Source organism: Rhincodon typus, chromosome 29 (assembly GCF_021869965.1).
Source record: "Rhincodon typus isolate 14 chromosome 29, sRhiTyp1.1, whole genome shotgun sequence".
Taxonomy (NCBI): domain Eukaryota; kingdom Metazoa; phylum Chordata; class Chondrichthyes; order Orectolobiformes; family Rhincodontidae; genus Rhincodon; species Rhincodon typus.
In genome coordinates, this window is record NC_063360.1 from 22,985,538 (window position 1) to 23,007,807 (window position 22,270).

General features: G+C 38.0%; 1 protein-coding gene across 3 annotated transcripts in view; it reads left to right on the forward strand.

Annotated features, from left to right (window-relative positions):
- Window positions 1-975: 975 nt before the first annotated feature.
- Window positions 976-22,270, forward strand: part of LOC109917664 (BTB/POZ domain-containing protein 2-like) — a 39,490-nt gene continuing 18,195 nt past the window's right edge. The window contains exons 1-4 of one of the 3 annotated variants that reach the window (XM_048614101.1): window positions 976-1,502; window positions 10,696-10,912; window positions 13,597-13,770; window positions 20,254-20,359. In XM_048614101.1, coding sequence (XP_048470058.1) covers window positions 1,036-1,502; window positions 10,696-10,912; window positions 13,597-13,770; window positions 20,254-20,359 — 964 coding nt within the window. In that variant the 5' untranslated portion in view covers window positions 976-1,035. The remainder of the gene's footprint in view (window positions 1,503-10,695; window positions 10,913-13,596; window positions 13,771-20,253; window positions 20,360-22,270) is intronic. The other 2 variants (XM_048614102.1, XM_048614103.1) reach the window with 2 other exon arrangements.

Below are 22,270 nucleotides of genomic sequence, written 5' to 3' on the forward strand. Positions count from 1 at the left end.
ACATATTATGATTTCAGAAGAAGGGAGCTGTGAGCTCACTTATTTATCTTGTATATTAAAATGATAAAGATTTATAATTATTTATGCTTAAATGGAATGCAGATGATAGACATAATGTTAGAGTTGAACCAGAATGCAGTTAAATAGAACACCAGTGGATTTATAAGTGATAATTTCAGTAGATGGAGTTGAGGGAACTCTACCACCCTTTGAATAGATAAATATGGCTCATAATATTTATTTCTTATTGAAAAGAACAGACATAATAGAAGTGGATGGAGGAGTGTTGTTTACCTAACAGAAAAGAATATCAGTGGATAAATGATAATTTCAGCAAAGGGACCAAAATCATTTATCATTGCACATACTAAAATAATAAATATGGTTAATTATTCATTATTTGTGATTGAAAAGGGCAGAGATAATGGAGAGATTGGTGGGAGGTTGTACCAACAGCAATGAGAATGGAATTATTGAGTACCAATAGATTTACAAGTAATGATTTCAGTAAATGGAGCTGAAGTCATTTATCATCCTACATATTGACATGATAAATACGGTTAATTATTTATTATTTGTAATTAAAAGGACACAGCTAATTGAGAGATGTATAGAAAAAGCTGTAACAACAGGAACAAGAATGGAATTATTGACTACCAGTGGATTTACAAGTAATAATTTAGGCCGGGGGGGGAGTGGCAAAGTTATTTATCATTCCATATTTTAATATGGTGAATAAGATTAATAATTCATTATTTGTAATTAAAAGGGGCATAGATAACAGAGAAATGAGTGGGATGCTGTAATAATAGCAACCAGAATGGAATTGTTGAGTACCAATGGATTTACAAGTGATAATTTTAGCAAAAGGAGCTGGGGTTAGTTTTTTTTTAAGGGGACATATGTATTTATGTTTGTGATTAAAATGGAGAAATATTCCAGAGGAGGGTGGTGTATTAAGTGGGGACTTTGATCTGGCTTTAAGGAGGGCCATGCTCTCAGCAGCTGCTGTTTGTAAACAGATGCCACTTCAAGATGGCGGCGGGAGGGAGCAACCTCAGCGCCTGTAACCGAGTCAACATCCCTAATGGCGGCGGAGGCGGCGGCGGCTCGGGCAGCCCGAGCTTGGGCACCAGCTCCTCGCCGCCTTCGTCGCTGTCCGGCGGGGTCGGGCCGGGAGGAGGTGGAGGATCGGCGGCGGCGGCGGCAGCAGCAGCGGCGGCCGCAGCCGTAGTCATTTGCCGGGAGCCCATGTACAACTGGCAGGCCACCAAGACGACGGTGAAGGAGCGCTTCGCCTTCCTGTTCAACAACGAGATCCTGAGCGACGTGCACTTCCTGGTGGGCAAGGGGATGGGGACGCAGCGGATCCCCGCTCACCGCTTCGTGTTGGCCGTCGGCAGCGCCGTCTTCGACGCCATGTTCAACGGCGGCATGGCCACCACCTCCACCGAGATCGAGCTGCCCGACGTCGAACCCGCCGCCTTCCTTGCCCTCCTTAAGTGAGTGCGGCCGGAGGGGAGGGGCGGTTATTCATCAAATTTACGCCGTGGTTGAGGCCTGTCTGGATCATCTCTGCTCCAAGAGGGATGCCGGCCCGTCCTTCAGTACTGGAGAAGTCTTATGCACAGATTTATTTTATTTTATCCCCCCCCCCCCGCTATTTACGGCGTTTCCCTCCCCGCGTGTTTAAAGATGTTATCGTAGTATTATGTTTAAACTCGCAGTCGGGAAGGCGCAGGCTGAGTTTTTATAAGATGGTTCACACCCTTTTTTTGTTGGTGTTTGTGGTGGGGGAGGCTGGACTTTTGTAGCCTAAGGGTTTCATTCATAGTCAGCGGAAGGTTGCAGCTGCGCTGATCTAGATGGTGGTGATGCCTTCTTGAGTAAATGGGGACTAGCTTAAGACAGACTTGTCCTTTGTAAGGTACTAAAATTGCATCGCATCGCTTTCGGATTTTCGGGGGAGACGAGGTTATGTTTTGTGGAGGATGATGCAGCTGTACTTCTGGGTATTTCGTTTTTGGTTTGTGGACCTTCGAAGGGTCTCATTTTCAGTGCTCATTACGCAGGCAGAATGAAGGCAAGATGGCTAATGCACCGCAGAGCATTTAAAGCTTTTGCACATCATCAGTCAGAAGATGAATCAAACTAGATTCCTGTGAAAAGCTCAATATCTGTTTTACGCTTGGATTTTAGCAAGTGTCAGCAACATGTTGTTTATTTTAAAGGGGGCAGAGATTTCTGTTTATTGCCCCACCCAGTTCTTTTTCCACTGATGCATCAATATTTGGAATTAAAAATCTAATTGCTTCCAGATTTCTGTGTACCCCCCCCCATCACCCTTTAAATTGTAGCTCTCAAATTTTTGGTGACAAGTCTGTTTAAGCTGCCTGTTTTTAACGCAGCTAATACAAAATGCACATTATAACTCTTTTGCCAAACTTGTGCTGGGTTAGAGTTTTACAATCCTGTATTTTTTCTTGCTGTTGGTGCGCATCATCAAGTGAGATATTGTGCAATGATGCACAACTTGACATAATAGAGCCCTTACTGTCTTTGAAAAGTGACATTTTGAACTGACTGTCAAATCTGTATGGCTTTCTTGCTTATCCCTCTGGTTATTTGGTGCCAGCCTTTCAATAGCTTTTTTACAATATCTGTTGTCTGTGGTGCTGGAATGGTGGCATTAATCCCATGAGGGCTTGCATGTAATACATGTAATTTTTTTTTGTCTGAGCTGTGACATTGTGTTGCTAGGTTGTTCAGCAGTTGAGCCTGATCTTGCCTAATGTTGGTGCATACTTTCTAGTAGTGTACTATTAAATAGTCAGCCGGAACTGAAATGCCGGATAATGCATCCTAACCGGAAAAGGGAGAGGAGGGCAGCAATTAACCTGAAAAAGAACCCCTGTGACTTTTTCATTTTCTAATCACTTGACAATACTTGGGAGATGGTAGCATGTTGGTAACTAATGCTCTGGGGAATTTGTTTCAATCTACAGCAACCGGTGGAATTTAAATTTCACTTGAGTTGAAATCTAGACTCATTCAGGTGAGTGTGACACCATTGGTTGTCATTTTTTTAAAAATCCTGAATGGGTCACTTCCTTCTACCATTTTTACCTGCTCTGGCTTCCTTGTGGATTTTGTGGCATTATTCTTAAAATTATAACCATATCTGATTAGCTGATCCCTGTTAGGAGCAATAAAAGAATGCTTTGAAGTTACAAGTGGCTTTCTTGGTCAACCACAATATTCTGCCCTCTCGTTCTGAAAGTGGTGACGTATACCTGGATACAATTCATGTGAGCACTATCCTCCTGTCAGGGCACAGTTTCCAATTGTGGATTAGATAAGGCCTGATTGTTGGTTGAAAATGTAAAAGCATTTTGTTTTCACCCAATGTCTATGCAGCTATTATCTGCTGACCAGTTAATCTAGTCACTGTTCTGACAGAATGCAGCTCAGATCAGCAGTTAAGAGTTCTGAGGAAGGGTAACTGGACCCGAAACGTTAACTCTGATTTTTTTTTTCACAGATGCTGCCAGACCTGCTGAGCTTTTCCAGCAACTTCCGTTTTTATCCTAGCAATTACGTAGTTTCTCTTCAGTGTAGGTCATCACTACATAGTACATTTACCCATCAAACCACTGTTTTAAGGGTTGGTTAGCTCAGACAGTTGGTTCGTGATGCTGTGATACCAGTTGCAAGGGTTCAACTCTTACACTGGCTGAGGTTACCTTGAAGGACTCTCCTTCTCCCCTTATCTGAGGCATGGTGACCCTCTGGTTAAACCACCTGCTGATGTGTATCTCTAATGAGAGAGCAAACTGACAGTCCAGGCAAACTATGGTGACATTTTTTTTCTTTAATCCTTGTGGAATGCATGAGAATTTCCTGTCAAGGTTCTTGAAATTTTGTTTCTGATTTTTTCTTTTTTATTGTAAACTAAGTTGGCTTTGATCGCTGTACATATGAATTTGCTGGGCAGAGGTGTTCTATATCTTTGTTTATTGTTCCATGTGGTTGTTAGATTCAGCAAAAAAAACACGAGTGGAACATCTGTTTTGTGATTTGTAAGGGTTCTTTGAAAGATGGTAGACTTCAAATTCAGTGGTCCTTTTTTCAAGCGGATGAACCATTTTTGATTTATGACATGTAACTCCTTTAATCCAACATTCTCTAATCAGGCAACTTCTAGTCTATTACCTGTAGTACGATTCCAGTTTTTGGTTTGGTCTTCTGGTTAAAAGAACCGTATTCATGTTTAAAGCTGCAAAGTGACTATCCTGGTCGCAAGTCAAACAATATTTGTTCTGGTGCAAACTTAACAGTATACAAAACAAGCCAGTAAGCTTAGCAGCTATTGCTAATAGTAAAACTGTTTATACTAGCTGCAGCAAATACTTAATTAATCCTATTCAAAGTTTTCATCTCACCACCCTGTTCCGGCTTGTATGGATTGTTTTCTCCAGCAGCTAGCTCACTTGGCTCCAATCTCCCTCAACTAGGATTAAATAAAACCAAAACTATTGGATTTTGTTAGATCTTATTTTTTTAGATTTGTTTTTTTCTCCCAACATTGAATGAGGGCTGCAGCATAAGACCATAAGAAATAGAAATAGTCCATTTGGCTCCTTGAGCCTGCTCCAACATTTAGTAGGATCATGTCTGTTCTAACATTCCTCATGTCCACTTTCCTGCCTATGCTCTGTAGCCCTGATTCCACTAGTGATCAAGAATCTATCTATCTCATCCTGAAATATGTTACAAGGATTCTGCTCCCACAGCTCTCTGTGGCAAGCAGTGCCAAAGAGACTCAACCCTCGGAGAAGAAATTCTTCCACCAGTTAGTCTTAAACTGGTGCCCCTTTATTCTGAGACTGTGCTCTCTGGTCCCTGAGGGGAGACATTCTCTCAGCATTTATCCTCTCCAGCTTCCTAAAAATCTTGGGTACTATGTCTCATGTAAAGTACCCCCAAGCCCCTTTGTATTGCAGCTTTCTACCATTTTTCTCCATTTAAATTATGCTGTTCTTTTGTTCTTCCTTCCAAAATGGACACCTTCACAATTCCCCACATCATACTGCATTTGCCAACTTTTTGTCCTCTTACATAACCTACCAATATTTCTGTAAAAACTGTTTGTATCCTTCACAACCTGCCTTTCCACCTATCTAGTAAAATGACTGCAACCTGTGCAAAGCCTCTTGATTTTATAATTGAAATGGCTCTCCTTGCATATTTGTGCATTGTGATATACTTAATTTGTCACAACTTTACCAATTATGTTGTGCATGAATAGTTAGTAATTTGTAGAAGCACTTTGCTTGCATGTCATCTTTGCCGTTAATTATGGAGAAGCTGCTAAAATAATCTACACTTCTGCGAGTGGAACTATTGACCACATCAATTGTGGGGAGCTTTGTTAGAATTATATGAAGTGACCATTCTGTCTGAATTTTGCAAAGACTAATTAAGACATTTTCTGTGACTGAATTATTGATATCACCATCAAATAACAGCATAATGCCTTTACTTCATTTTCTTCCTTAGTGTGGCAGTTCTGTCACGGTTTCCAGCTTTTCAAACTCTGATCACTTGCATTGCTTTTGTGATGCTTTTCCATTCCTCTGACTTAAGTTGCTGAAAGGCATCTTGTGTGCGTAATTTTTTTTAAAAAGTAGCAGGAATCAAACTAGAAATATGAATCAAAAGTACATGACTTTTAGTTTTTGTTTTGAAAAAGTAATTTTTCAATCAGTTGGTCAGTGGCAGGTGTCGCTGATACACAATATCCAAACATACAAGTTAAAAGCAGGAGTATTCCTTTGACTATTTTTCCAATCAACCTGTTCAGAGCTATTACAGACTTCTGGAGCAGGTAGACTCCCAGTCCAGGGTTTGGGACATTACTGCTGAGCCACATGAGGGCTCTCCTTTGACCCTGCTCCACTATTGAATAGAGAACTGATTGTAAACTCGTGCATTCCTGCGTACCTCTGATAATCCCACCTCATCAAGAATCCGTCTACGTCTGCCTTGAAACATTCAAGAGCTTCTACCACTTTTCTGGAGGAAGAGTTCAAAGACTCTTGATACCCTTTAGAGATGAAATTTTACCTAATCTCTGTTTTAAATGGATGATCCCTGATTTTTAAGCAGTAACCCCTTGTTCTAGAATCTAGCTATTCCCTTAAGAGGAAACATTTCTACATCTAAGTGTCAAATCCCCTTGGGATTTTTGTTTCAATTAAGAAGCATCTGGATAAGCACTTAAAATGCCAGGGCATTCTAGGATCCGGACCAAGTGCAGTAAATGAAATCAGTGTAGTTTGGTGATTATTGGTCAGCATCAGCATGGTGGGCTAAGGGGCTTATCTCTATGCTTTATGACCTTTTGCTCTTCTAAACTCCAATGGATGCAAGCCTAGCCTCTCCAGCCTTTCCTCATAAGACAGCTCTCGCATTCCAGGTATTGGTTTGGTAAACCTTCTCCAAAGCATTTACATCCTTCCTTTAAATAAACTGAACAGTACTGTTCACAGATCCCCAGATGTGGTCTGTTGGTGCCTTGTACATTGGAAGCATAACTTCCCTACTTTTGTATTCAATTGTCTTAGCAATAAATGATAACATTTTGTTAGTTTTCCTAATTTCTTGCTATAGACCTTGCAAAAAGCTGCCTACAATGATCTACAAAATTTGTGGTATGAACTTGCCGAATGTAATTTGGTTGTGGTGCCAGTTGAAGGAATTCTGAGTGTCCAGTAAGTCATTTTACCAAGCAGGGTAGGCAGCCACTTTGCACTTTGCACTTTGCAAACTTCAAAAGTAAGAAACAATTGGACATGCACAAATTGAAAAAGATGCTGAAATGCCACGAACATGTTTTAAAAAATTAAATGTGGGATTTCTTATAGTAAAGACATTTGATATTCAACAAATGTAAAATCACTTTTTCAAGGTCATCAAACTGTTTTGCAGCAGCAATGAACTTAGGACAGTATTAAAACCGAGTTATATCTCCTTTTAATAATCTGTAACTTTTTCAAGGATTTTTTTACAGCAATACAGAGAGAATAAGAGTGGAAGTTCTTAGTGATTTTCTACTTGATTGCAGTGTAGTAGGCCTTCAGGAGAAGTGTAGATTATTTTAGCAGCTTCTGGATTTTTCCATTTAACTTCACAGGTGTGGACTTTTTAATTTGTTCGTGGGCTGTGGGCATTGCTGGTTCGTCCAGCATTTATTGCCCATCCCTAATTGCTCTGGAGAAGGTGATGGTGAGCTGCCTCCTTGAACTGTTGTAGTCTTTTGGGTGTAGAGACAGCCATGGTGCTTTTAGGAATTGAGTTCCAGGATTCTGATTCAGTGGCAGTGAAGAAACAGTGATTTATAGTTCTGTTTTAAGATATTGTGTGAATTGGAGGGGAACTTTGTAGTTGGTGGTATTCCCATGCATCTGCTGCAGTTATCACACTTCTCCCTTTAGGAGCCACTGGCTTAAGATTGTCACTGTCTGAGAGCTGAAAACATTGAAGTATAAACTTTAGTAGTTTTCTCAATGCCTTTTAATAAGAATATAAGATGCTGTTTTGGCAGTGTTAATGTCATTGAATAGCATTCTGGAGGCCCAGGCTAATTCCTCAGATATGGATTAAATTTCCCCACTGCAGGTGGTGGAATTTAAATTCAATTTATAAAATTTGTTTTGTGGTCACCATCGGTTGTTCTAAAAATATCTAGTTCACTTTTGTCCTTAAGGCAAGGAAGTCTGCTGTCCTTGCCTGGTCTAGCTTGCATATGATTCCAGACACACAGCAATATGATTCCTAACCACCCTCTGAAGGGACCGAGCCAGCCACACAAGGGGAATTAGGATTGGGCCACACATGCTGGCCTTGCCAGTGACATCCATGTCCAGGGGAGGGGAAAAAAACTGTTTTTGAAAAGGTTAATGCATTTTTCTTCTCTAGAGGATTGAATCCTAGTAACAAAGGACAGAAGCTTAAATTACAAAGACCAGAGCTAGTCTTTGCTTATCAAAGGCTAAATCTTATACGTATCGTAACTGTGGTTATTTCCCCTCTCCTAAGGCCTTTTTGGTGGCCAGAGATGGAGCCATCACTGTTCATTGGGATTCTTGAACATGGAGATGAACCTAAAGATACTTTACAGTGATTTGCTAGGAAATGTTTATCCATTCTGAATTATTCCTATTGATTGTGCATAAAATTTAGCAGAATGCACACTCTGCAATCTGACAGTGTTGTTACAATCTTACTAGAGAGCTGATTCCATTTGCTTTGTAGTACCGAATTTATTTCCTCTTCATTGGTGACTGACTGGTATATTACGGTACCATCCTGTCATGGCAGATGGTGGAATTTGAATTCAATAAAAATCTGTAATTCTGAGTCTAATCATGACTATCGATTGTTGGAAAAACTCATCTGGTTCGTTAATGTCCTCTAGGGAAGAAAACCACTCGTTATCTGATCTGGCCTGCGCATGACTTCACACTCACAGCAATAGTAAGAACTGCTGATGCTGGAGTCTGAGATAATCGGGTGTTGAGCTGGAGGAACACAGCAGGCCAGGCAGCATCAGAGGAGCAGGAAAGCTGATGTTTCGGGTTGGGATCCTTCTTCAGAAATCAAATCATTCAGAAATCATGCCTGCTGTGTTCCTCCAGCTCCACTCCTTGTACACTCCCAGCAATGTTGTTGACTCTTAACTGCCCTTTGGGCAGTCACAGATAGGCAATAAATACTAGCCTAGACATTGACGCCCTCGCCTTGTGAATGAATTTATAAAAACACTTCAGATGTACTAACTGGTTTCATACTTAAGGATATCCCAAAACGCAATGATTGATCCAGTATTGATAAGTAGGAAGCAAATGGAGAAATTCAAGGAAGGTTTCCATATAACTTAGGCTTGCATCACCCCATTTTATTTTGTCTGTTTAGAAACTGAAATTTGAACTTGTTGCAGGGATTTGAGTTTGACCTAGAAATTAAACAGTAATGAAGTACAGCAAACCTTTTATTAACTGGCACTTATGGGACCAGGAGTGAGTCGGTTGATCAAATATTCTGGATAATCAAGCAGTACACATAACCATAGTAAACCTTGTCCAAGCAAAGCTTTGAGACGTCAACATCACTCAAAGTAAACTATTAAAACATTAAGACACCACCTAAAATCATTTTAGCAAGTAATAGAGACATAATGCAGGAGGTATACACATCGCTGTTCTATTTTATTTACGTCATAAATACTTGGACAAAGATATTTGAGATACATCATTTTTTGCTAGTTTATCTAGAATGTCGGCAGATTCAGACTCTGCGGTTTAAATATTTTAAGTATGTAGTTATCCAATACTGTCTACCCATGTCAATCTGCTATTTAATTTGAATTATTGAGTAAATTAAATAGCACAGCATATGTTTGAATACAATTGCATAATTGGAGTAATGGGAGCCAAGAGTTGCCTGTTATGGTATTGATGACCTTCCTGTTTTAATGGAAAGTCATCTTTTGGGTGACACTAAACCAATAAGACGATTTGGTACTTTTTGAAACTGTTGCATCCTCTTGATGGATGAACTATACTTGTTAATTCCTGAAGCATATAATGTATAGAGTAGCTAAAAAATGGAAATCATACAAAAGCATGTCAACAAGCAGTGGATAACAGCTTTACCTGTAAATGGAAAAGCATTGAATGGTTGGCTGTTTGGGAACAGGCTTTGTGCGTGAACACTGGCTATGAATAATGTTCTTTGGGAAACCACACATGCTTTCTGAATAAGGAATTATTGAAGAGGATGTTGTCAATAAGGGAAGTATTAGGATTTCTGGGTTGGCATTTCAACTGTTTAAGAGTTAATGGTAACCAGGCTTGTGCATCCAGTAATTCTAATGTATCTTTGATAGGTAATCTGCAAATTTGGTTCAGGAAAAATGTGATAAAATGCCACTGATATAGTATGCCAATGCATTGTATGCTGCATTGTACAGACAACAAGATCGAGGTCAGTTTCCCGTATGTGCTGAATTATTAGAGCTTGCGTGAGGCAACAGTGCAAATGCTACAATTGGCTTCAATGATCCTAAATTGGGGAGGAGAAAACTTTTTTTAAATGTTCCTGTGCCACGCCATACTTAAAACTTTGTATGGATATCATTGGCCTTGGCTGATGCTCCCATCTCCTCTTGCTATTTGATAGTTGCGTGTGTTCTACTTAAGTGGCCTGGCTTTTCTTTGTATTTTGTCTTATCCTGGCCCGATGTTAGCATTACATTGTTCTCCAAATGTAATGAATGTTCTCAGCTTTGAAACTAAAGTCTGTGCATAAAGATCTTAAAACTTGCTCCACAATCCAAGCAGTTTTTAAATAAGTTCCCTTAGCAGAACCTTTAGAGATTGGGCAAATTGAAAAATCTGAATTTTGACAAAGAAGGCAACCATATCATATGTGAACCATCTTATGCCTGCTTACGAATTGAAGAATTACCAACACTGTTTTGTGCAATCAATATAAATTCCAGTCAGATTTGGTGCATTTAGATTAAACAATCCATTGTCTATTTTTAAGCATTAAATTAGTGTTGTGTACCAGACTGAACATTGTGTATATTTGAAGTTCCAGAAAAGTGATTATGTATTTGTTTTTCTCCAGATTCCTTTATTCTGACGAAGTCCAGATTGGACCAGAAACTGTTATGACTACACTGTACACTGCTAAAAAGTATGCAGTACCTGCCCTTGAAGCACACTGTGTGGAGTTCTTGAAGAAGAACCTCCGAGCAGACAATGCATTTATGCTTCTTACACAGGTACGTTGGAACATTCATGTCGTGCATGATATCTGTCTGCAGAAGGAACTAAGAAGGATGGTAAGTGTTGATCCTATTACTCCTAAAGTATATAAGCCTTCAATTTTGTCTTTCTTCCCCCTCCCCCTTCCATGCCAAGAAAATTAGAACATTATAAAAACTTAAAATGTGCAGGTGTTAATTTCACTCTGAAGGTAGATTGCATTAATTACTATTACACTTTTTAATCTACCTAGCTGCGTTATTGAATTGTGGAAATTTTAAGGCAATTTCTGGTTCAAACACGACTGCTTTAATTAAATAAATCACTGGATGCAGTCTATGATTCAGTTGTTCCTATAGTTTAATAAAGAAAAGTCTCGTTCGTTATTCACTTCATTATAAGGATGAGCAAGCTTCTCGAAGCTGACCTACTTAAACCACCATGAGATTTTTGATTGGGAATGCATGAGACATTTTTAGTATTTAGTGATTTAAGTCCAATGTTTGGAATGAGCAGAAAAGATTGTGTATGATTTCTGCCATGTCCAATTTCACCAAGATTCATGAATAGTTAACAAGAATGACATTCCTATGCTTTATTTTCATTTCTGCTCCTTTTCTCTGTCATCCTACCTCCCCACCTCGCGCGTGCAAACACACACAGCCCCCTCCCTCAATGTGCACATGCACACACCCATTTCCCTTCCTTCTTTCCTGAAGGTGACCACTTAAGTCATGGTACCCTTCATTAGAGTCTTAATAGCCTTCTTTTACCTCATTCTCTGTGTACAAAGGCAAGATGCTGCAAATACAAGATATGCTGAAGCCAAGGTTAGGCATCATTTCTAGAGATAAACTGGATTATATTTCATATTTATTATATTTATATTTTATTATAGCTTTTTTCTTGAAGCTGGAAAAATGTTACAGACTATTTCCATGGCTAAGCCGAGAGAGCATCAGTACACTGTTTATCATAACCAGTTCCAAATATGTCAGTCTTTATGGCTCAGCAGCAAAGCTGGGTACATCTTTTCCACCAGCCTTTTCTGGCCCTGCTTATTTGTTTTAGCTGCAGAGATTAACATAGGTTGAAATATCCATCGAGGATCAGCTAGTCATTTTTAACTTTTGAATTTATTATTTAAAAAGCAGATTGTAACCTAAATTGCAGCAGTGTGCTGACTTGAATCTGAGATTGACGCCATCGTAAGGAATCTGCCATCCTTCCCTGGCTGGCCTGCGTTTGACTCCAGACCCACAGCAATGTGGTTGACTCTGAACTGCTCTCTCGGCAATTAGGCATGGTCAATAAATGCTGCCTAGCCAGTGACGCCCTCATCCCATCAATGAATAAAGGGGGCAGAACAGCTCATATGCACATTGTATAATAACTTTTAGAAGAATCTCTATTTGTTACTTTGAATTTTGTTGCATTTAAGTATTTCTGATAACACCTTGCGGCTGGTTTAGAGGATTCAGGTGTTTCATGATGCAACAAAACTTGGAAAATGGATTTTTGTAGGTGTTTAGTAGCTTTGAATCAAAATCTGTTTAGCATGTTGATTTTAGTTAAGGTAATGGAGTAAGAGATGAATAACTTAGCAGGAGGAGTTGTGAGTATTTGGAATTCACAACACCTGAAGATGTTAGGGGCTCACTTGGTGAGTATATTTCAAAGTTAACTGAATTTTGGAGTTTCAAGGAATCTGGCAATATGGGTAAGTGTGGGTTCAGAAGTTGAGGTAAAGCAGATGATTCAAGATCTATTAAATGGTGCGGCAGACTCTAGGGACCCATGGTCCACTCTTGTACCTTTTTGTTTGTTTTTAATTCTAAATATATAAGCTGACTGTTGACAAGTCCCAGATACTTTGCTGTAGGGTGTGGTGAAGCTGTCACCATGTGATTAAATAAATCTATCCTGCAGCTATACTATAAATAAGCAGAACATTTGATACTATGAAGCGTAACCTTCTGTTGGAATCGTTTAGTCCTGAGGGAATCGGGGGAATTGATGTCAAACACCAAAATAACATTTTTAAAATATTTAAATATTGGGATTCCCTAAACCTTTTCATGTTTTATATCCTGATACATTGACCTTGCTATTCATTTATTTCTTGTAAACCTGTTGGAAATTTATAGATTATAGATTAAGTTTTAAGATCCTAGTTTACTAGCGTTTGGGATTGATAGATGGCCTTCATTTTAATAACATCAAGGCGAGCAAAGGAAACATTTTGTAATGGCAAAATTGAATATATCTTGGGAGATGGCACAAGTTGCAGGAAACGAACAATAGGAAAATGGGTATGAATTGACATGACCCCAGTGAAGATGAGGGACACTGATAGATCAGGTGAATTGTTTAGCGGTGTAATCTTGGCATAATAAGTAGGCTGCAAACCTTGGTGCCGAATATTTTAGCTTTGGGAGGAAGGTTGGAAAACTCTTAATATTTAATGTTGGAAAATTTGATTCACTAAAATTCTGCCCGGAATACATAATGCAACTATGGGCCATGACATTTGTTTTAGACCCGAGTGCTTAGTTTAGGGGTATGTGGAAACTGGCAGTGAATTAATAGAAAGTAAACAGTACTATCAAGCACAATGATTAATCATAAGCATTGGCTTGCAGTATGGTTTATTGTGGTAAAATCACTGTTTCCCATTAATTGTCCTTTTTTATACCATACGTAGCTGTGGTATTGAATTTTAAAATTGCAGTTTTTACAACTGTTTTTAATAATATTGCAGAGGCACAGAGCTATGTGTGGTAATACCTCCGTAAGGTCAGGCGAAGCAGTCGTGGGACAGCCGTCTGGATGCCAGGGTTCAGTTTCTGTATGGCCACGGAACAGGGAGGATCAAGAGAAAGCACTTAACGGGGACGAGGAATTTAAGGAAGGAGACCAAGTTGGAGAGGGAGAGGTAGGGCAGGAGAGACTTGAAAAGCAATCCAGTAGAATAATTTGGTGGGATTCATTTTCCAAAGGCATGATGGGGGCAAAGACTACTGAACTAAGGGAATAAAGTCCTGTGTTTTCTCTCTCCTCCACCTGTAATTTTATAACTGCTTTTGTATTCCATTGTGGGAAATTTTGGTGGCAAAATAGTAAACCTCTTAATACACTTGTATAGAATTCACAATGTAATGTCATGCATAAACTCAATAATTTTGCATTGTATTAATCTGTATTATGATGCATGAGGTCACACTATTAAAAGAGCATTCTGTTCTGATTACATTCTGAACTGTCAGAATTGAAAATGGTCATTAGTTTGTGGATAGCAATCTCAGAATAGTGATTTTTATTTTGGGAGTTTTAAAGGTAGATAGAGATCTTGAGGAAGACAGCACTGCGAACAAGCAAGGCTTACATGGTTTTATATTCGTGTATACAAAACATGGCTTAATAAGCCATGTAGAACTTGAGGAATACGTTGACATCAACTTTACTACTGAACCAGTGACAATGATGACAATAGACCATTTAGCCTATTGTTCTTTTGTCCTAATAACATGCAACCCCATTGATAACATCCAACTGCATTTTGGAGACTCCTTAATGTGCTAAACTGTATTATCTGTCAGCTTACAGCAATATTACTAACAATTACTACATTTAATAATCAATCCAAAATAGTTTCCAGAGAGGAAATGAGTTAGGATGTAAAACAAATCTGTTTTGAGAATTTTTTTCTAGATGGGCAACAGAAAGCAAGGTGAAGGCATTTGGGCAGAGCAAATCTGCAGTAAGTATATAATGGCTGAATGCTTTGTTTTGTAACCAAGGACATGTTCTGGAGGCTAATATCAAACTAAATCAGATGTGTAGTCACCAGGAAGGATTTGTATAATTACTCTAAATATTAACCACTCTCTTAGGCAGAAATTATTAGTAATACTTTTTAAAAATTGCATTTCAATCATTTAAGTTTGTCTGACATTAATGGTTTGATTTCTAGTACTATTCTGGAGTTTCATATTTGCAGAACCACCGAGAAAGGGCAGGGAGTGTAACTTGTGGAGTTGCACTTGCAGAGAGCCCACATGGACATGATGAGCTGAATGGCATGTGCTGTTTAACCTTTTCTATAATTCTTTGTCACCTATCATGGCATCCAATGTCTATTCACTTGTTTCCTGTCATTAGACTTTTGTTTTTCTATACGATAACCAGATTACTGTCTACGATATTGTCCTGTTTCTCTGTCAGTCCCTGTGCTTCACTGTTTCTGCTGTTAAGTCTAGTACAGAACTAGCCATGAATTGTCTTCACTTTCATGTTTTTTAAAATTCTGTAGGCTTGAACCTGCATCTACTATTCTTTTCCTCGACTACCAGTTAGATTTCACACTGAACATTCTTCTAATTTCACATTCTAGGTCTTTCTTAAGAGCCTCATTTAAATATATTCACAATATTCTTTTGATTATAAAATGAGCTCTTGATCAATAGCAAGAGTAGACCAAGTGTTCCCTCAAGCTAACCTGCAATTTGTTAGGATCGTGGCTGATCTGCCTCCCCTCCACTCCACTTCCTTACCCATTCCCGATATGCTCTGATTTCCTTTTTACAAAAAAAAAATCAGCCTATCCCAGCCTTCAATCGGGTATGCAGAACCCTTTGGAGTTGAGAGTCACATTGTGTATGTGAAAATTTTTCCTCTTCTCAAAACATTCTTTAGGCTGCTGTAAAATAATCTCCCAACTATTTTTGTATCTGTAACAATTGACATGTCTCAAAAGTTCCTTCTACTTCCGTTTGTTACCTGGTGCTCAAACTCAACTACTGCCACTTCTTTTTGAAATTGAACAGCCTCTATCCTGATCTGTCTGCATAATCGAAGCCATCCTGCTCTAGTTACTAATTAGGGCATGTTTTTCTTGTCCACAAATCACTCATTAGAGTGAGCATCTGTGGCATTCTTTATCTCCCTCCTGTTGTTATCCTTCAGGTGAGAGTTCAGATGGGTAGTGTTGAGGGGACAGTATTGTGGTTCTGTTGCTCTCTGGCCAGATGTGATAGTTTGTTTGATATATGATCAAGAGGAAGTTCAGTATTTTAAGCCTAACTGAATACATTGCCCTGAATGATATCTACTAAATAAACACGAATCAGAAGTTGAATCAATTTTTTTTGGCTGTCAGCAATATCAGATCAATAATGTTCTCTGTCTTAACACATTGAATTTACCAGTTTTATTTTCCAATCTCTGTTGAAATCAACAGTATTGAGTGCTCCTTTTAAAGCATATTTTTGTGCCATGAATACTTTTTAAAATTCATTCCTGACAGGTGAGTGTAACAGTCTTGTACATTTTTAACTTATTTTTAGTTATGTTTTGAAATCTACATAGTGCTTTGATATAATAAATAAGAAAAATGAGCCTTCAGTTTTCCTATTTGTAAAACTGTCAATTAAGTGCAGTTAATGAGCTGTTGTTGAAAAATCAATCTGTTTTTGTTTCCTACATCTTGCTCTTTTTGCAGTTTAGTTTGTAAATAAGAAACCTGTAGACTGTCTCTGTCTCTTTATTTGCCAGTTTCTCAAATAATGTATGCTTTATAAAGTAAAATTTAAGTTTTTTTTTGTTTCATTGCATTTTTTTTGACTGTGTATATTAAGTGATAGCTCTCAGTTGTTGTGATGAGCTCTTTTTATGTTGGAAGTGCCTAATGTGATTTGACCAGACTCTACACTAAAAGCAAATAGTTGAACAGGTTGCTACTTTACCCATGTGAATGTTGAAGCTTGAAAGAATAAGCTAGGAATAATTTGTGCTATTACAGAATGTTTGCTGAAATTATTAATGGAAAGAATGTATGCATTGTAGGGCAGCTGACTAGGCTTACAGTTTGATTCAACTAACTTTTTTTAAAATAAGGTTTCAGGTTCACTTAACCAAGATTGTAATGCTTTTGGTTTGTGTAAATATCTGTCTCTCCTATTAACCATCTGAAGTATTCCTGCCCAAGCTTTTACTTTGTTAACAAGTGCAAAGCCATGTTAACTTAGAGTAAGCTGCTAGTTGCTTGAACTGACGTTGCTTTCATTTAGATTCCAGGTTGTTGACACCCCCAATGTAAGTTAAAATTAACTTGAGCAATGTGATGAGCATTCTGAAAGGTTTATTGTTATTTATATCTCGCAGCATGATAACATTCAAAATTGTATCAAGTGGTTAAATCCACCTGTTGGAGCAACAGAATCCCAACTCTGCACACCTGTAAACGGTTTACAATGAACTTCATATAGCTAAATGATCATGCTATGTGCCAGGCTTATTGTTGTCAACTGATTTAATTCATAGCTGGCATCATCCTGGTGCTACTTGAGGTGCAGAATTATAGTTAATAAGTCAGCAGGAGGCTTTGGCTGGCTGGCTGTAAGTTTACTTGTATGTTTGCCATCAGTCCATGTGAAATAGTTTTTTTTTACAGTTTTGAGGAGGTAATACATGAATTTGTTCAAGCGAGCCATTAGGAAGTCTCTTCACTCTTAAAAACCTAATATTTACCACTTTGATTGCCTTGCCTAAAATGAAAGATTCCCTTCACTGAAAAGACATTGGACAATATCAACAAGAAAAAGAGAAAACTGGAATCCTACTCCAAAGGAAAAATCTGCTTATTCTGACTTAGGACCAGTGGGAACATTGCTGTTAGTTTTTGGTCACTCGTGATCATTTTCTTATGTTGGATACTGAGAATGGAAATGGACTTGAATATCATGTGCATATGATTGAATAGCTTGCCAGTGTACTGCCCATCAGAAAATAGCAAAACTGGGTGAGGCACTGGAGGGTTATTTGCGGTGTCAATGAAATAGTAATGTGATTCAACCTGTCATCTTGTGAGAAGAAAATGAAGAAATTGAGGATGTTGGGAGTGACTTATTCTATTCACTTGCTGTTTATCTTTCTTGTTTTTCTGCTCTTTCACGATAAAGAAGTGCTTTACCTTTTGATGATAATGCATATGCTGTTGGTGCAGTAAAACTTTTACAAACTAAATGCAAAACAGAATTTGGAGTGTGCTTCCATGAGCTGTAACTTATTCATGCCTTCGGATGAAATCTGAGTCATTCAATAAAAATATTTTCTTGTATTGATCAATAGATGTGCCATGGCGACAAGAAGTGAACTAATGGTTGTGTACCATTTTAGTTAAACTTGAACTGGTATTAACATCGATTTTGAAACTTTATTAATGCAGATCTTTATTCTTTTACTAGGGATATATGAGCAAAATGTCACACATGATTATGATACCTTAATTATCACATTATATACCCTCCATTCAAAACCACCCAGAGCATGACTGGGGGAAATTTTTAAAAAAACTACGTTAATAACGGTCAATTTGTGGAGGAGCAATTCTAGGTAATTCCTCTGTGGTTGACTGTAATAGATTACTTTACTTTAGCTCTGGAGAGGTGATGTCTGCCTCAACCAGAAAATGATTGGCTTGAAGGAGTTTAGCAAATTGCCATCATGCAAGATGTACCCAATTCCAGAAATTCATGATTCCTTGAGAAAAGAATAATTTCACCATTTTGCCCAGATCTAGCCTTGTGCAACCGAAGATTTTGTCCCTCAATTTATTTAATTGGCAGAGCTTTTAATTGGAACACAGTACATTTCCTTTATAATCCAACATAACCCACGGCTTTGGTAAGACCATACCTGGAATACTGCGCATAGTTTTGGTTGCTGTAGCTAGGGAAGAATATGCTTGGAGTGGGTGCATTGAAGATCCACTTAATTGATTTTTTTTTTTGGAATCAGAATGTTGGCTGGCCTTATATTGTGTGGAGTTTGGAAGAATGAGAGGTGATTTCATTGAAACGTAAGATTTTAAGACTGCACTAGCTGGAGGCCGAGAGGCAGGGTTTCATCCTCCTACCTACAGACTTTAAATCTAGGGAAATATAGCCAATGTGATCTTGTCCTGAGATGAGGAAAAATGTTTTCACTCGTTGTTTTGCAACTCCTTGGATTTGTCTATCCCTCTGCTTTCTCAGTCATGAAGTATATTCAAGACTGGGATAGAATCCAAGAATACAATCCAAAGAAATTGAGGGATATTGGGATTTAGAAAGAAAGTGGAGTTGAAGTTGAAGATCAGCTGTGATTTTACTGAATGGTGGAGCTGGCTCAAACTCCTGTTTTTTTTTAAATCAACCTCAGTCGTCTTTAAAATGCTGACTCCCGAATTCTTTGGCATATCTTTAACTTTTTTAAGGTGATTTATACTGAGAATTAGTTTATCGGCCCTCCTGTACACTCTTTAAAGCCAGATCGCCCACTATGAAGATACCAAAGTGTAACAGTGTTCCAATTGTGCAAGGATGAAGTAGTATTTCACAAAAACAGGAAATGCTGTAAATATTCAACGGGCCAGGCAGCATCTATGGAGAGACAACAAAACTAAAGCTCACTGACTGGAGACATTATCAGAACTGAAGTCTATAGTTACCCTTGTCCATCTTGTCCCTTTTTAAAGATGTGGATTACATTAGCCTCCTTTTCAGTCTATAAACTGTCTGAGAATGCAGTAAGCTAAGGAAATTATGGATACATGCCCAGCCTTGTTGAGGGATGTCTGGATGGATGTTATGCATCGGAGTTGCTTTTTGTATTTCAATTCCTTGATTCTATCTAAAGTAGTCTATTCATCAAATTTAGTTTCACTGGTTTTCTTATCAAAATAATTTAAATTCTAATCATGGACAATTTTCAAGAATACACTTATTCCTACCATACACAGTAAGTCCTTTGTAACCTGTCCTTGTGTATCATTCAAATATTAGACAGAATTTGTTCTGAGTCATTGTATAGCAGAAAATGCTTCTTTCATTGCTTACACAATTTTCTATAATTCTCTTTTCTATTTGCTTTTTAGTTGACTAAATGGCTTTTGTTTTCCTTGGCTTTTCCTTTAAATTAAACTCTGGTTCAAGATTGCATGTCCTTTTTGTTTTTGTAGAAATGTTTTGTTTACTTACTATGTTTTAAGCTGGATGGAGATACACAAATGTAGCAAACGTAGGAAATTTAAAGGAAAAACTCCTTAATGAAGGAAATCAGTTTATCAGCTTTAATAGTCTTAATTTAGTTCAGTTTATTTTTACTCCATGACTATTTGCACTGCACTTGAAAACACACATGAAATTAAATAACTTAGTTGTTAAAGTAAAAACTTTATTACTTGAATTGAGATTCTATTTTAAACTGTTGTCCTAAAAAGTCTGGTTTAGTATGTATTCAAATGCTAGAAAATGAAATAGCAAATTTTGATGCCTGTAAGATGTTCAGTCTCTCTTTTTTTGGGACTATTTATTTGCAGGAGGAAAATGTATGCTTGAGTATATGTTGTGCAAGTCTAATGCACTTGTTTGTTCCTCAGGCAAGACTCTTTGATGAACCACAGCTTGCCAGCTTATGTCTGGAAAATATTGATAAAAATACTTCGGATGCAATCAATGCAGAAGGTTTTACAGATATTGATTTGGGTAAGTGTATAACTAACTTAATTTAGAAGGAAGTTGATAAGATTTTAGCTCTTTTTTTAACAAAACTGCGGTTGTTTTTTTTTGGATGGAATGAAGAATGATATTTTTGTGGTAGGAGATGGGGAAAAATTGATTTTTTTTGTTTTGGGTTATTTCATTTTTGTTGATGTTGTGATTTTTATGCCACAATTTTTAAATATGTCTTTTGTGATTGAAAACATTGGTTTCAAAATGAATTATTAATTATCAGTAATAATTATTTCACAAATATTAATTGTGGTGTTTCAAACGTTCCAATTAAATTAGATTCCAAACTTAGAGTTATGCAGCCTAAGGCAAAAATTTAAACATAAAACAAAACAGCTGAGTTTTTTTTTCAAGCATTTATTGCCCATCCCGAATTGCACAGAGGGCAGTTAAGAGTCAACCACACTACTGTGGGTCTGGAGTCACATGTAATACAGGCCAGGTCAGGATGGCAGCTCCTTTTCCCTAAAGGACATTAGTGAACCAGATTTGGCAATAATTTCACGATCATCACTAGACTGCTAATTCCAGATATTTGTTGAATTCAAATTCCACCATGGCAGAATTGGAACCAGAACCCCTAGAACATTGCCAGGATCTCTGGATTAATAGTCTAGTGATAATGCCACCAGGCCATCACCTCTCCTCCCTAAATGACGTGACGTGATACATCTTGAGAATGAAGGTTATGCAGATGTATGAGATGTCTTCTGAACCATAAGATGTGCTGCTGCATTTATAGTTGGCTCCAAATTTTTTTTTCCAAAACTTTTTGTCTTGATTAGAGAATTCTGATCTAGCAAACCAAATTTATTGGCAGTGATGGTTGATATCATCCAGGGTGTCTTGGCTGCCTTGTACATGTTTTACTACCGTGAACAAGTTCTTAAAAATTCTTTTTAACCTTTGTAATTACTCCAGGTTCTCTTTTTTTTTTAAGTTCTGTGTAATATTTCTGATTATGACAAAATTTATATGTAGCCGTAAGACTTCTGATTGGATAGTCACCTAGACTTGAATTTCTGTAATATTTTGGACCTGACACATTCCAATATTGCATCCCATATTTAGTCCCTCTATCTAGTTTTTTAAGCATAATGCAAAATGTTAGTACCAAACCATACAATAGCTGTATAGTATAATATCTTGCTTACACTCAAACTTAAGAATTAATTTTCAACGATTGACCTGTATAACACAGAATGAAACCACATAATGATAATGAATGTTACTGCCATTTGAGCATGTACCACTTTTCCTGAAGTGTCTGGTACAATCCAAATGCCTTTCTCTCCCCGCACCAATGTCTTCAATGGGTTTACAAATTCCTGAGTGTATCTTCCTCCAACAACCTTATAATACCATCTTAAATACTGCATCTATGTCACTTTGCTTGCAAGTTTTACTAGAATAAAACACCAATCCAAAACTCCAGACCTATGGTTGTCATTTAGAATAGAATTAGCTTTTATTGTCACATGTATTCACTGGCGTGAGTACAGTGAAAAGTTTACAAGTTGCCACTTATGGCACTATCTTAGGTACAAATATACCTAGGCACAGAATTTTAGTACAAAGCAGAAAAATAAAGCATGTTAAGGAATTAAGCATCACAGTTCTTCATACTAAAGCACAGAAAAATAAAGAAACACAGTTAATAGTTTAACATCATTGTCCATAAGTGCCTGGCCGTGCTGTACTCGCAGTCTCTCAAAGACTTGACCTCACCCTCACCGCCGCCTTGAGCTGCCTGCTCCTGCTCTCGCTGCCTTGGGCTGCTTGTTCCCACTCTCGCTGACTGCTCCTGCTCTCTCTGCCGGCCGCCTCAGGCTGCCTGCTATTTAATGCAAAGTTTAAAAGCTAATTGCACATGAAAACATTTAA